Here is a 14009-nt window from a genome sequence, read left to right on the forward strand (position 1 = left end):
AAAGGTGCTGAACACACTGCAGCTGAGTTTTCTGCTTTTATACGATTCAGTTTCGCAGCTGAAATCAGTAAATGTTACTGTAACCCTTGAATTTCAGTCTTTCTGCCTCTATTCGTCAAACAGTGGGAGCCTAATCATTTGCTGCATATATTCTCGTCTTCATCTGCAGGCACAGATGGACTGTCAAATGCAGATGCGGTACATTTCTGCGCACAGTAAAAGAGATGCACACATCTCACAGAGCCTATGGATATATATACAAAGATCCTCTGGGAGTGCAGATGGAGAAAGGTGGTCCAAGATCCCTGTTCAAGTTTCACCTGCCTGCTGTTCAAAACATCGCTATGTTGTGTAATCACACCAACACATGATCACAGACCTTTGGAAAGAGTGTCCAGAGGCTGAGGGCAAGGTCTCAAACACAACACTTGGGTGGTCCGTCCGTCCATTCCAGCGCTGTGCTTTCCTGCGTACCAACAACACCACAGTGACGTGTTGTGGGTCTGGCCAGCTCTCTCACTGCCCACATACAGCAAAGAGCCACTTCACTTTCCCAGCCCTGATGACGGAAATGGAATATGCCTGGATCCTTTCATCCAACGAGAGAGTGAGAAAAGAACGAATCTCAGTGCCGGGATGTCACTCGTGCACATGCAGCTGCCCTCTTAAAAATTAGCCGAGCTTTCGGCTGAGCTTCAGTTTTATTGCATTTCAGTGCCCAGACAGCTGTCAAACGAATGACATGTTTTACATCTACCACAATTTGTACATTTTCATCAGCCTAAAATAGCTTATAAAGCCTGTATTTTTTATAGGCGGTTTCATTTCTGGCGTCGTTTTCTTTTTTCTCGGGGTTGATCCGATATTGCATCAGAATGATTGCCACGGGATTCCTATTAGGAAGGAGGAGGAAAAGAGAGACAAAAGGAGAGAAATGAAGGATGTAGTACCGGAAATGGAAAGCGTGGTAGAGAGACTCTGAGAGAGGAAGAGGGAGAAAGGGAACAAGAGAGAGGAGAAGATTGGTGAGGAGGAGGGAGGGCCGAAGGCCAGCAGAGTCAGAGATAAGAGGCTGCAAGAGTGATTGAAATAGGATTAGTGGAGACAGGCTCTGCATCCCGGCCACAGCATCACAGTGTTAAACCTGCGCTTCACAGGGACTGCCTCTGTCACATCAAAGCCTCCCCAGGCTTGCCTGGCAGAGAGGCGAAGGAGCCTCCAGCAGGGTCATCCACAGCCACACACACCCGCCACCTACATGAACACGCTGATCACATTGGCCATCCATCTCCAATATGGCTCCATTATGGGCACGGAGCTGGCTCCTTCCTCCTTGCCTTTTCATCTCCCTGCAGTGTCTTTGTGGTGTGTATTTGGACGGTGGATAGGATGCATTGATGAGCCATCTTTAACATTTAATGAGGCAAGCAGTGATGAGTTGGCATTGGAAAGCTACTGTCTCCTGCTTCCCCAGAGTCCAAACAAAGTTTTAATGAGAACTTTCCCCCAATTTGTGCCAAAAGCACTGAGCTTTTTAACTGCTTCCCAGACTGAAAGCATACAAATTTTTCACTTAAATACAGAAGGAGGGCAGACACCTGTGTGTCAATAAACAGATATGCAGTTGCTTTCATATAGAGCTTATCAACATAATGTCAGTATCGGGATATGGAGTAAGAGTCAAGATCACCTCTGATTTGATTATTGTATTTATATATATATATATATATATATATATATATATATATATATATTAGGTGTTGACAGGAGAATGTTTTCTTATCCTATTTTAGTGTTCTAGCTCAGTTAAAAATGAAATGTGACATCCCTCTTAATTGTGAAGCTGAGTTTTATATTGACATTGGGGCATTTACTTTAAATGAACACCATTACTGAGTTAGCATCACCCAGTATTAATTCCCACATGGTCTATCAATAAATAATCTGTAATTTTTCAATTTTTTGTTTTTATTTGTACATGCTAAATCTGAATTGTGTGTCTTCATTATTCTATAAAATTGCCTTAACCACAATTCTAACTTCCTCGCTGGTGTGTATCTCAGTAAATGCTGAATTACTGCAGATACTGCCCTGGCTCTGCATGCTCTCTAATCAAATACACACTCCCTGTTCCATGTTCAGCTTGTGTACTTATGCTTGAGAGTGTCTCTGTATGATCAAACACTGCACCTTAGTCCTGTTCTGTTGCGGTAGATTATGGATCCCTATAGCTAAAATGGCCTGTTAATCTGCTGAAGGTAGACAATCCGCTGATTGGTGAGTGCTGTCTTTTGTGTGTGCATAGTCGTATGTGTGTATGTGTGATAGAGTGAGAGTGTGTACTCATGTGGTGTCTGTATTAGTGTGTGTGAGCTGGTAGTTTTCCTCTCGGAGCTCATCAGTTCATATCCACCACCCATCCCACCGCAGCATGCAGTAAATAGAGTCTCCGCCACTCGTTGAGAAATGGCACAATTATCCCCTGCTGGTGAAATATGGGCCGGGATGCACCACTGCTCCTTCCCTACAGAATGTGTGTGTGTTTGTGTGTGTGTGTGCGTGTGTGTGTGTGTTGGGGTGGTTGTTTTTCCACTGTTCACTCATTGTGATGTGCATTCGACACACAGGGAATTGCTCTCACTTATATATTTATCCGCAGGCATATACACATCGCACACACAAATCTAATTCCACGAGCAGCTGCACGCGCACGTACACAATTCCATACGGTATATCTACACATGTACATGCAGGCACACACACACTCAAAGTGTACTTATGGAGCCACAGTGCATCTCACACTGCACACAATGCAGCATGTTGCAGTTTTAGCTGAGACAAGCAGATAGAATAACTCACTGTCAGTCAGTCAGTAAGGTCAGTCTTTCTGTGCTGAAAATTTCACAGCAAGCCACTCTGCATGCACAACTATGGAATAAAAACATATATTTAAGTTGTGGGAACTGTGACATAGCTGTCTTTATACAGTTCTATTTCTTTTGCATTAGGTTTTCCTGGGCCAAATACTGCCTCGTACACATTGCATGCTTCTTATGAATAAATTATATCACAAATTCCATGATTAAAAATTGATAAAATCCAGGGAGACAAGATTGTTTTAACTCATTTGCACATTAAACAGTAGTATAAATGAGTATTATTATTGGCTTAAAGTAATAGTTTAACTTTTTTTAAATTTAAATTGTTCTACATTCGGTCCCTCTCATACACCAGTGAGCTAACATATTATGACCACCGCTGCTTAATATACTGTTTCGCACTTGATTTTGTTCTGGCAGCAAGACCTTAGCATCAGAGTTTGTCAGTCCTGCAAGTTGCAAGGCGGAGCTGCCCCGGATCAGATCCGTTTGTCCCTCTGTAAAACACTATGCTGGGTATTAACCACTCCTGACTGGGAGACTCATAGCTTTGCGGTTTCAGAAATGCTCTGGCCGCAGTCCGTGACCCAATCCACAAGGATTTGACCCCTCTCAAAGTCTTTACGCTAACCATTTCTCCCACATCCAACAGAGTAACAATGAGAACCAACTACTTCACATCTAAAATATTTCAGACCTCGACATGCGTCATGGATAATACACATTATTCACTTTATCTGGGAGTGGTCCTGAAGCTTTGGCTCACTGTTGCACATATGTGTCTGTTTAATAGGAAGCTGGCGCCAGCAGATAGTTAGCTTAGCATAAAGAATGGCAACAGGAGGAGCGACTGGTCTGATCCTGACCTAGCATTCCATAATCTACGTACCAGTGCCTCTAAATATCATAATTAACACCTTCTATATGTTCTCTATTCACTGTATAGTTTTATATGTGAAAGAAATCCATCATAATTAAACATGCACTACTACAGCAACTTCTATGACCATTCACTGCACTTGTATGCTTTTAGACCTTTTGAAAATGTCCAGTGACTCTCTGAAATGTCAAAGGGCTGCACATTCATTTGAAGCCAGCCATACACATAATGCTATTAACCTCAAGTGATTTCTCTTTCCAATGGCTTTTGACATTTGTGTGACTTTGCAAATTGCTAGTTGCAACTAAATGGCAGAGAGTATGGAAAATAAGACATCTACTTTAACCACCAGTTGGCGATCTGAATGAAATGCCCTGCCAGTCAAAGGTTTTGTGGGTCGTTCTGAGTCAAAACCACTGAATTTCATTTCCCTTTTTTTTTATTTACAGGTATGGAAAAATAGTGTCAACCAAGGCCATTCTGGATAAGAACACTAACCAGTGCAAAGGTAAGTGATTACATTTTGTGACCTGTGCACGCTCCTTGTTTTAGTGCATCTGCTGTCACTCTTTTGACTGTCTTGTCACGGGAACGGCAATCCAAGCCCTCGCGTAAATTTAGACATCAGCCGAGGAAGACTGCGTGTCGTAAATCAGTGATGTAGTGAGTGGCTGGCTTAACGCTGCAGGAAGGGTTCGGGTAAACAACCTACTCTAGGATGGCGCTGCCCTGCTTCAGAGGATGAGCGGGCAGACAGCCGCTATCTCAGCCCCTCCCTGTCTCTTCTTCGATTTCCTGTTTTATCATATGGACGACAATCTTTTGGAAAGGGTGTTTCCATTAGTGTCTGCGCGGTAAATGATGCACACTTGCAACAATGGCATTAGTGGCTCATTTGAAATGGTTTCTGGAGTACGCACGCTACACACAATTACATGCTTGAACATACGCGAGTACTCGACCAATTAGAGGACTAACAAGCTAGTTGGGATTAGATAAACTTCAATTATTGTCATTGTCAACCTTAGTGCCTTGGCCACCTGCCTTGCATGGCTGCTGACACATTTTTACACTTTTTTTTGAGCAATCAGGTGGTAATGATGAAGCCTGGCAAAGTCTTAAGGAAAGAAAATGTGGAAGAAGGAGAGAGGATAGAGGGATGAGGGGGGGGAAAGATTAGTCTGGTACTTGCCCTGAGGTGTCTGGCAGCACTGTTTAAGAGCTATTGAAGTTCCATCAATACTTTTAATTGCTTTTTGTGGTTTCCCGGGCTCTGAAGTGTGGCCTTTCAAGGTGAAGCCGCCTTCTTAACCCTGCTACACACATGAGTTTATCCTGCCAGGCATGCTCAGGGTCAAGATGTTGAGGAAAAGAACCTTTGCCTTTTAGAGGGTAGAAAAAGAGGCTGATTATCTTGACAGGTTCTTTTTTTGTGAGTCCTACTAGCTGTTAAAGAAAACACTGGAATCCAATGTTTTCTATAACAGCTAGAAGGGCGATGTATCCAGGATGCATTTTAGTAGGAAGGATGTATCTGAAGGCCACAGGACACAGAATGGAGTGAATTAAAAAGGAGAATGGGGGCTGTGAAAAGAGATGAGATAGACCTCTGTAAAATTCAGTGATTGACGAAATAGAAGAAATGAAATGTTTATCGCTGTCCGTGTCCAGCTGACCTGAGTTATGCACGGCACAAAAAAAAATCAGCCCAGCTTAGCACTGTGTTGTGTGGGAGACAACATTTCCCATAACTCACCCTCCTGGAATGCAGCGCTGCTGAGATGCCAAGAAGCAAATATAAGCAGACGTATTTTATGAGTGGAAAGGATGGTTCTGCTCTGCACCCAGTGAGAGAGAGGGCGGTGAATAGAGGGAGATGTGTGAGGAGAAGGGCTTAGTAACCTTGAAAAGAAATTTACCGTTTTTCAGTGTTTGAAAGACAAGTCGAGGTGAAGCAAAACTGCACAAAAACATAATTTCTGCTGCTCACTCACTAACGTATCTCAGTATCTCCTGGAAGGTGAGCAGGTATCAAAGCGTAAACGAGCCAAGCAGGTGTATTGAAGCCTGATGGCCCGGCGTGTGCTCCTGGTAACAAAGCGAAATCGGCACATCGCCCTGATCTAGTCACGCGTTGTTTCCAGTCATCTGACCCCGTGACCCTGACACTTGTTTAAATGTCAGGGTGGTGGCTTATCACCACTGTGCCGCCATCATGCAGTGAGCGTGTCTCTCCTCCGACTCTCCTCCACCTCATCTCCTCCTCCTTGTGTTATTTGTTTTTAGTTCAGCTCAGTGAACGCGCTGCCAAAACAATGTGAAAAAAGATGGACTAGAGAAGAGGTCAGGACAGTCATCTCTGAGAGAGTGCTAGTGAGTGAGAAAGATGGGTAATCAGCCTTTGGAAAACAAAGAGTTAGGTTATATACCCTGTAATCACTGACTCTTGTACTCTGAATATATTTTCCGTTCTCTTCATTTATTTTTATTATAGATGCTTTTGAATTTCTTTGGCTTTATATATATGATTAAAATCCGATTTCCTGACAAGAATTTGAACGAAATACAAAGAAGCAGAGGAAGACTGCATGTCTGTGTACATACAAGGTAGTAAAGTATGCACAGACTAATTACATGCATGTCTCACAGTCTAGAGTAGTCACCAGAAGGTCATGTTCATACTGATATGAGCTCTGAATAAAAAATGCAACCCCTTTTTTCTTTTCTGTACATTCACCCAAGACAGCAGGTGGTTCAAAAGCAAAGACCTCTAGAAAATCACATGCCAACACAGCAAAAAAGGAGTAAAACTGGCTCAAAGTTTCCCACAGTGCACTGTGATGTTATCTGGCAAAGTGCCCAGTGGATGATCTTAAACATATGAAATTAAAACAAAGAGCTACGTACAGAATACCTAACTAGTCACTTTGCATAGGGCTTGTAGGTGTTTCAGTCTTACTTTTTACATTAGAATGTTGTCTGAGGACTAAATTTCAACATGTGGAAATTTAAGCATGAGTTGGTTTTGCAGGATCTCCTGGACATATTGCTGGATAAAAGATCCTTTACATAAACACTAGCATCATTGCCCAAGTGCCAGTGCAGCTTGTGTAACTGTGGCTGCAACCTGTATTATTATCTGCGTATGTCCATGTGCCTTGAAAGAAAGAGCCTGATGACAATACAGACATGCTTCTGTATTGTGTCTCTATCGGACCTGGGCATTAAAACAAAGTGAACCTTTGATAAACAGCTCATTAATAACAAGAAGAATACTGGACAGTTTCACTTACATACATCAGATGCAAACTCCCATTAAAGCTCAGAACAAAAATGTGAAGTTCACCTGCATGAACAAACTCATAACAGCCTATTGCATTTTGAAAAGGGAGCTCTTTCCATGCAGGTCTCCCAAGGCCTGCTAGTCAGGAGCAGCTGGGGCATTTCACCGCCTCCATATGCGTCTGCAGACCTCCCTTGGTAGAGTCTGGTTGGCCGTACAAGACAAGTAATACAGTCTAAAAACAATGAAGACATTGTTTTTCCTACCGAACCCCAAAGCGATGCAGCAGCATACTCTGAGGGCTGACAGACTTGATGTGAGGTTCTGCATGGAGGTCAGTGCATGCTCCGGGAATCTTAACCTCAGTGCATCGCAGCAGCTTCACCCTGCTTCCCTCCAGCTGCCTCTTTTTTAGTTAATGTGTTTTTAGCATTCTATTAAACCTTTTTTTTCTCTTGATCTCTATTAAAAATGATAAGTAATTATCAATATCAACTGAAATAAGCAACCTTTATATGTGTATACTAGATGTATTTTCATTATTCTTCGGTACATAAATGTTCAGTGCCATTTGGTGCTTTTCTGCACCAAAACTGTCTCATTTGTTGTGCCTACAAAAAGAATGAAATTGAGCTTAAGAGCTATGATAGATAGTTGATGCTATGTGAGATGGAATGGTGAGTGTGGGAGTGGAGGCTGTCTGTTGAGGAAAAGCAGAAAAACAGAGATGATGACGCTCTCTATACTTGCGGGTCAGGTGTTAGGAAAGTGTGTATTTCACTTGTGCGTACAAACATAAAACCGACTCAGGTACCCACGCACTGGCATGAACATAAATTGCTTCTCCGCTACCCTACATCTGTCCATACATTCGCCCCTCAGTAGATGAGTGTGTGCTGTGAAGCACTGTAAAGTCCTGTTTGAAGTACCACATCACAAAAACTACACTCCAAGACCATGTAATACACCTCTCCCACGCACTCAAACACAAAGGGCACACTCAGGCACACACAAAGACTAATCGTACCCCCGCACGCACTCCCCATCCATCTGCCTGAGGTGCGTTCGGCTCTTGCAGCAGCAGTGGCCATGCAATAGATCTATCAATCCTCTTCCCAACATCACAGCGTGTGTGCCTGCCTGTCTGCCTGCTCTGGCTGCTCTCCTCCACCACCGCACCACACAGGCCTTTCAATGAGCCTCTGTATCTTCCCAGCGCTGACTCACTCCCTCACTCCTTCCCTTACTCCATAACACACAGACAAACACACACATCTGCACTCTTGCTAGGGCGCACAACAGTACCATGTAAACGGTGCATTTCTGATAAATGCACACATACTCGCACTCTTTGGATGCAGCCCGGTTCAGAGAGGAACAGGAAGTTGTGAAAGGGCTTTAGGGTTGTCGAGCGCTGTGGGTAAGAGGAGGCATTCAGCTCTTCATCTTCTTTCTCCAGCTCTCATGCTCCTCCACATTCTCGCTCTGCTTCTCCTTCCCCGTTCGTCTCAATTTTTCGTCTCTATATCTATATATCTGTCTGTTCACTTCCACGTATACTATAGAAATACAGCGGAGATTTGGGGTTTACATCACAGATGGAGTGGGGGATTGAGAGTGGCAGGGGGAGAGAGAAAAGGAATAGCTTGCGAGAACCCAAAACCGCTCATTTGCCATCCATGCCCACAAGGGCCTCTTAAAAGGCAGCGGCGGCATTTGAAATAAAGCAGGGCTGACCGAATGGAGACATTTTATTTTTCCTGCCAGAGCCCGGAGGCAGAGGAAATGACCTCAGCCCTTTAAAGGACCTCCGTTTCCTCCTCCGCCGCTGGGAGATAAGACTGTGCCGAGATTCACCGGCCCCGACTGGCGCTCTGCCGCGACGGCCCACCGCACTGAATTGTGGGAGATAGATGAGATGAGAAGATAGTCTCTTGTGGCTGTGTGTTAGGCAGTTTGTTGTTGTTCATTTCTTTGCCCTGTAACTTGCCATCCATTTTACATGAGGATGCTAAAAACTCACAAGGGCATTACATAAACTCACATCTTGAAAGAATTACTGTCGCCTTTACTCTATTATGTGGGTGACTTGATGTAAAACACGCTAACCTCTTATTTTGTCCATACAAATTTAAAGCGTGTTTCGAGTATACAAACAATTGATAGCAAAGCTTAAATGTTTGACTGAATGCCCATCTAAAACATTATAATTTGCATGTATTTACAGCAGAATGTCCTTGCATGCTGGTCCTGAAATGGGAACTCCTTGTTTCATGAATGCTGAATCAGTTTTGCCTTGCTGCGCTGCATGTGAAGCCTCTGTATGGTGCAATTTTAAAGCCTGTCAGGAGCTTGACCATTACAATCTGAAGCATCCTTTGCCCTTACCACAGGATCAACGTAATGGAGAAACACAGGCAATGTTACATTCTATAAAAACAGATTTATTGCCGCATCAGTGCCTAAGTAGAGTATCGCATGACTCCGAGCATAAGGGCTATTGATGAATGAGGTGACTCCCACCAAAAAGGCCTGTTTTTCATTGTCATGTGCATGCGCATTTGGGGTGGGGGTGGGGGGCAGGGAGTGCTTTTTGCATCCGTTATTGGTTTCTCATTAGAGGGCCAAGATATAAACATTTGTCTATGTTGTACACTGTGCCGGCGCAATTAAGGATTCTCTTTGCCGCCCCCTCTGCCCTTTGAAAGTGAATTATGTGCAGATGAGAATCTCGACTGAAGTGTGGCCAACAACGGACCTTTTTCAAATGCCTGTGCTCCCTCAAAGCCATTCCAGAAAGAGGCGAGTGCAGTCGAAGGAGAAAGGGAGAGAAAGTGTGTGCCGTTTCCCGCTCGCATTGCGTATTAATGACTCTAATTAGCAATAGCTGAGAGATAATCACATTGATTTGGACAGATTCAGCATGCAGAACCTCACTGGATAACACCCGCAGCCTTTGTTAACACCTCCCAATCACACACACAAAAATCCCATTTCTGTCCTTTTACCCCCCCCCCTGACTCCCGCCTCGCTGCCCCCTCAGTCTTCGTTCCAGTAATTTCCAAGTTGGCCGTTCACCAACTGGGCGTCTGATTGGCCAAGTTTTGTCATAAATAGAAGCAGTGGGGCCACGAGCACTGCATTCCTTGAGCTCTGACCTTTTGTATCCCCTTCACTTCCTGTGCTGTTTTTGCATGCAGTGTGGTCGTCTCCTGCTTATGTGTTTGTATTTTTAATTCCTTTGCGAGTACAGTGGAGGTCGTGCTGAAGTGAGATCCAGGAGCCAGAAAATCATGCATCATAATACACCAAGGTTTCCCAAGAGCATCTCTGCATGCACATCTTTTGCAAATTTGGGAATTTTGTAAATCGTAAAAGTCTTATTGTTGACTGTCTGTCCTCTGGATCTAAAGAAGATTTTAAAAAATCTGTATTCATTTTCAGCCGAAGTACAAACAGACTCTTGGGAACCAGGGCTTTCTTCTCTTGTCATTGGCTCAATCCATTTTACAGCACATCCCCAGGCTCCTTTCCTTGTCTTGTTTGTTGACAAATGCTTCAGCGGGCACTAGTGGAAGGTGAAGAGGCGTACCCCGAGTCATCTCTTATCCCGGACCTTACCCGTGGATGGCAGGGGAACCACAATGTGAGATACGGCCTTCCACTGACCTGCCAAGGCCCTGGCCCCTCGCACATCCCCTGACTAATGATCATACCCTTGATTAGTTAAGGAAGGCATAAATCATAACTGCAATGAACAGGAAGGCTAGCTGGGGGCGGCCAGGCCGTTCCTCATGAATGACTAACAGATGCAAGACAGAAGAAATGGGCTGCATAGTTGTTCAGAGGAATAGGACAATTTGTCTTTGTCCAGATTTTAATGTTTGTCTCTACCTGGAGATTTTCTCCGTGTTCTGGGGGGCACTTGCTTTTCATTGATCCGGCTTTGTTCAAATATTTAGCCTGTCCTCTCGTCTTGCTCGTGGTGGTCTCAGGCCCTGGTACCTGACGTGATTACATTTCTTATTACAAACGCTCAAATGGGGATAACACGGTGCCGCAGATGACGGCACCAGGCATGAATACCTAAGTTTTAATCTCCAGGTACAGACGGGAAGAGGGAGAGAGCAGGTATTTTAAGACACTATATAGGTGAAGTGAAAAGAGAAGTGTGAAAGATGGACTGCACCTGCTCTTTGTATAAAAATGTGCTTATACTGCTCGTGGCATTTTCACATCAACGGGTGCCATAATGAGCAGCTATTCAACGTTGTTTGACATTCTAACCTGAGTGTGCGAAAGTGTGTCTACAAGTGTGGGTGCACTTGTATTACTGTGAATATACAGTATGCTAACTTGTGTGGCTGTGTGTGTGTGTGTGTGTGGCTGTGTGTGTGTGTGTGTGTGTGTGTTGGCATTTACCACTTTGTGTTTGCTTCTCCACTTGTACGTGCTCGGTGCTGGCATTCGTGCTTTGAACATGCGAGTCTCTGTGTGTGCTCTTTGAGATGTCCGCGTGTGGGTTCTGTATAGCCACTCAGTTTTTTTGCCACGGGTCTCATTTTAACAACCTCTTGACAAGTAATTAACACCCTTCAGGTCTCAAACCTTTCTCGAGTGCTCTTCACATGTTGCACCAAACACATCAGGGTGTTGCTATTAAGTTAGCAAGCTGATGATGCTACCAGAGAGCTGAGCGATGTGCCTGTGCAGAGACGCTTTTTAAAGAATTCTTTCAAAAAAATTCAGATTTAATTCAGTGAATGCCAGCATCGAGTAGATTTTCTTTCAGTGTGTGAATACTTCATTTATGAATGCCTCTTTAGCTTCATGAAAATCATCTTGTGCCTCCAAAGGTTATGCTAAAAGCTGCTTTTTGAACCCAGACTGTTTTTCTGGATACTGTTTTCTTTTTTTCAGAACACAGTGTGGATTGTGATATAAGTGGAGGCTGCTCATCTGACAAACTCGCATATTGTAAATAGTTTCTCAACTGAATTTAGGGCTGGAAATGTAATAGAAGCCATATGGTGCTGTGCCGGAGCTAATGAGTGTGAATGGATATGAATTAATTAAGGAACAAAAGATAAAGAGCAGAAACGGAAGAAAAATGATGCAGAGAGAAATGAAGATGAAAGAAATGCTGAGATGGAGGGGAAATGATTATTGTGAACCCATATGTTAGAGTGCTTCTATATTTGACCTGTGAAAATGTTAATCTCACATTGTGCCGTATTGCACACTGCATCACTGCTTCAGCATTAGCAAAGAAGATTCAAGATCATTTCTACAGTGCAATTTGTTAATCACTTTCGCATTAGTTTCTAAAGAATTACACAAAAGGAGACAATTTGTTGGTAACAGCATGCTTTAACAGGTCCCTTCCGAATATACAGTACAGTATGCATTAATTCTGCTGGTACATTGCTGTTATACACATCCCATCTATAATACTTGTACAGGTATTGGATGAGGAATTACTTTTTTCAACCTTGCGTTCAGTTTGTCTTCAGCACAATGAGCTGCCAGTGGCCCCCTTGGCCCTAAGCCCTGGCTCTCTGCCCTCTGCAGATGCCGACTGCAGCTCTCTGACAAGGACACTCCTACACCTGTGAGAGAAGATGACAAGAAATACAATACAGCCAATAGACTGGCTGTTTCAGTCCAAGACAAATGCCTTAGCTATAAATCCATGTTGCAGGCTTGATAAGTTAATTGCCTGTGCTGCTATCTCTTCTCCAGTGTCTAATGTAAAAGATGCCTCTATGAGAGTTATTTTACAACAAATGGGTATTGTCTCCAAGCACAAGGCAGACAGGATGGTCAAGTAAACAAGGGATCTTTATTTTAAGTGGTTCCAGGAGCTGCAGTGTACGGAAGCAATTTCCAAAAAACCTTTGCTCAAGGATTTCGAGTGGTTTTCTGATTGCTGATGCCAACACTGATGTTTATTTAATAGGGTGTTAGATGTGCATGTAGTACCGCTGGGGAAGTGTTCGCTTTTGACTTGTCACTTCTATGCAGTGTCAAAGCTGTGATGACAGTGATGTGGTCAAAAGGCCCTAGCCTTAAGCAAACATTTTAATACACGGCGTTAAAAAAAATCCTTTGCAGATGTTTCTCTGTGGGCTCCTTCAACAGAAAGATAGATTTATGATCCTCCCCTGTTTGCTCAAGTGCCCACACATGCATGCATATGCAAACATACAAACACAGAAATGCTTGGGCGTCACACGCAAACACTGCTGCACACCCATTCAACGAGCAGACGTGTACAGAGACACACATTCACGCACACACACACATACCACCGCGTGGTTTAGTTGAGGGTAGCCGCAAAATTTATCATCAGTCAGCTGCTGGTGGTGCAGGATAAATGGGGGAGGACAGAGGAATGCAGTTCCAGTGAGGATGCTCTCCTCTGGGTTTGGAGTGGGACCAAGTCGGTCTTGGCTTGGCCACAGTTAGTCATGGATGCCATCTCGCTTTTTGAAACCTCCGTTCTCTCCCTCAGTGTTTGCACAGCTCACCGCAACCTCCCAAAACCACCACCCACCCTCCCTGCATAGCAAAAGGGCTGGACAAACCTCCAGATGGACAGAACTCGTCTATAAATGTACAGACAATGAAATATTTCAGCAGCTTCTTTTCATTCCTGTCGAGTGCTTTGCAGGATAAACCTTATTTGTGTTCAAACAGCTAAATGATGAAGAGAAAAACCTCATAATTGTCAACTATTTTAATCATCTTGTTATTGTCTTAGTATTTTATTAGTCAAAAAAATCTAATAATACCTGGTTTAAGCTTTTTAAATGTGTGAGAATGAAATTATTTCCCCTGTCTTATATCATAATAAGCTTAATATTTTGGGGTTTAAGACTTTTCTTTACTGAATTGTTTTTAGACTTTAAAAAAATTCTCAACAGATTGATCTAAATCTGAGATCAAGAAACCGGAATCAATGAAT

The 14009-nt window shown here is 43.5% G+C and overlaps 1 protein-coding gene across 7 annotated transcripts in view; it reads left to right on the plus strand.

The window, feature by feature from the left end:
• rbms3 (RNA binding motif, single stranded interacting protein) overlaps positions 1-14009 on the plus strand; it is a 314380-nt gene that overhangs the window by 147684 nt on the left and 152687 nt on the right. For all 7 annotated transcript variants that reach the window (XM_051955312.1, XM_051955307.1, XM_022198395.2 and 4 more), the window contains one exon: positions 4209-4267. In XM_051955312.1, the coding sequence (XP_051811272.1) occupies positions 4209-4267 (59 nt within the window). The remainder of the gene's footprint in view (positions 1-4208; positions 4268-14009) is intronic.

This window comes from Acanthochromis polyacanthus, chromosome 11 (assembly GCF_021347895.1).
Source record: "Acanthochromis polyacanthus isolate Apoly-LR-REF ecotype Palm Island chromosome 11, KAUST_Apoly_ChrSc, whole genome shotgun sequence".
In the NCBI taxonomy this organism is placed as follows: domain Eukaryota; kingdom Metazoa; phylum Chordata; class Actinopteri; family Pomacentridae; genus Acanthochromis; species Acanthochromis polyacanthus.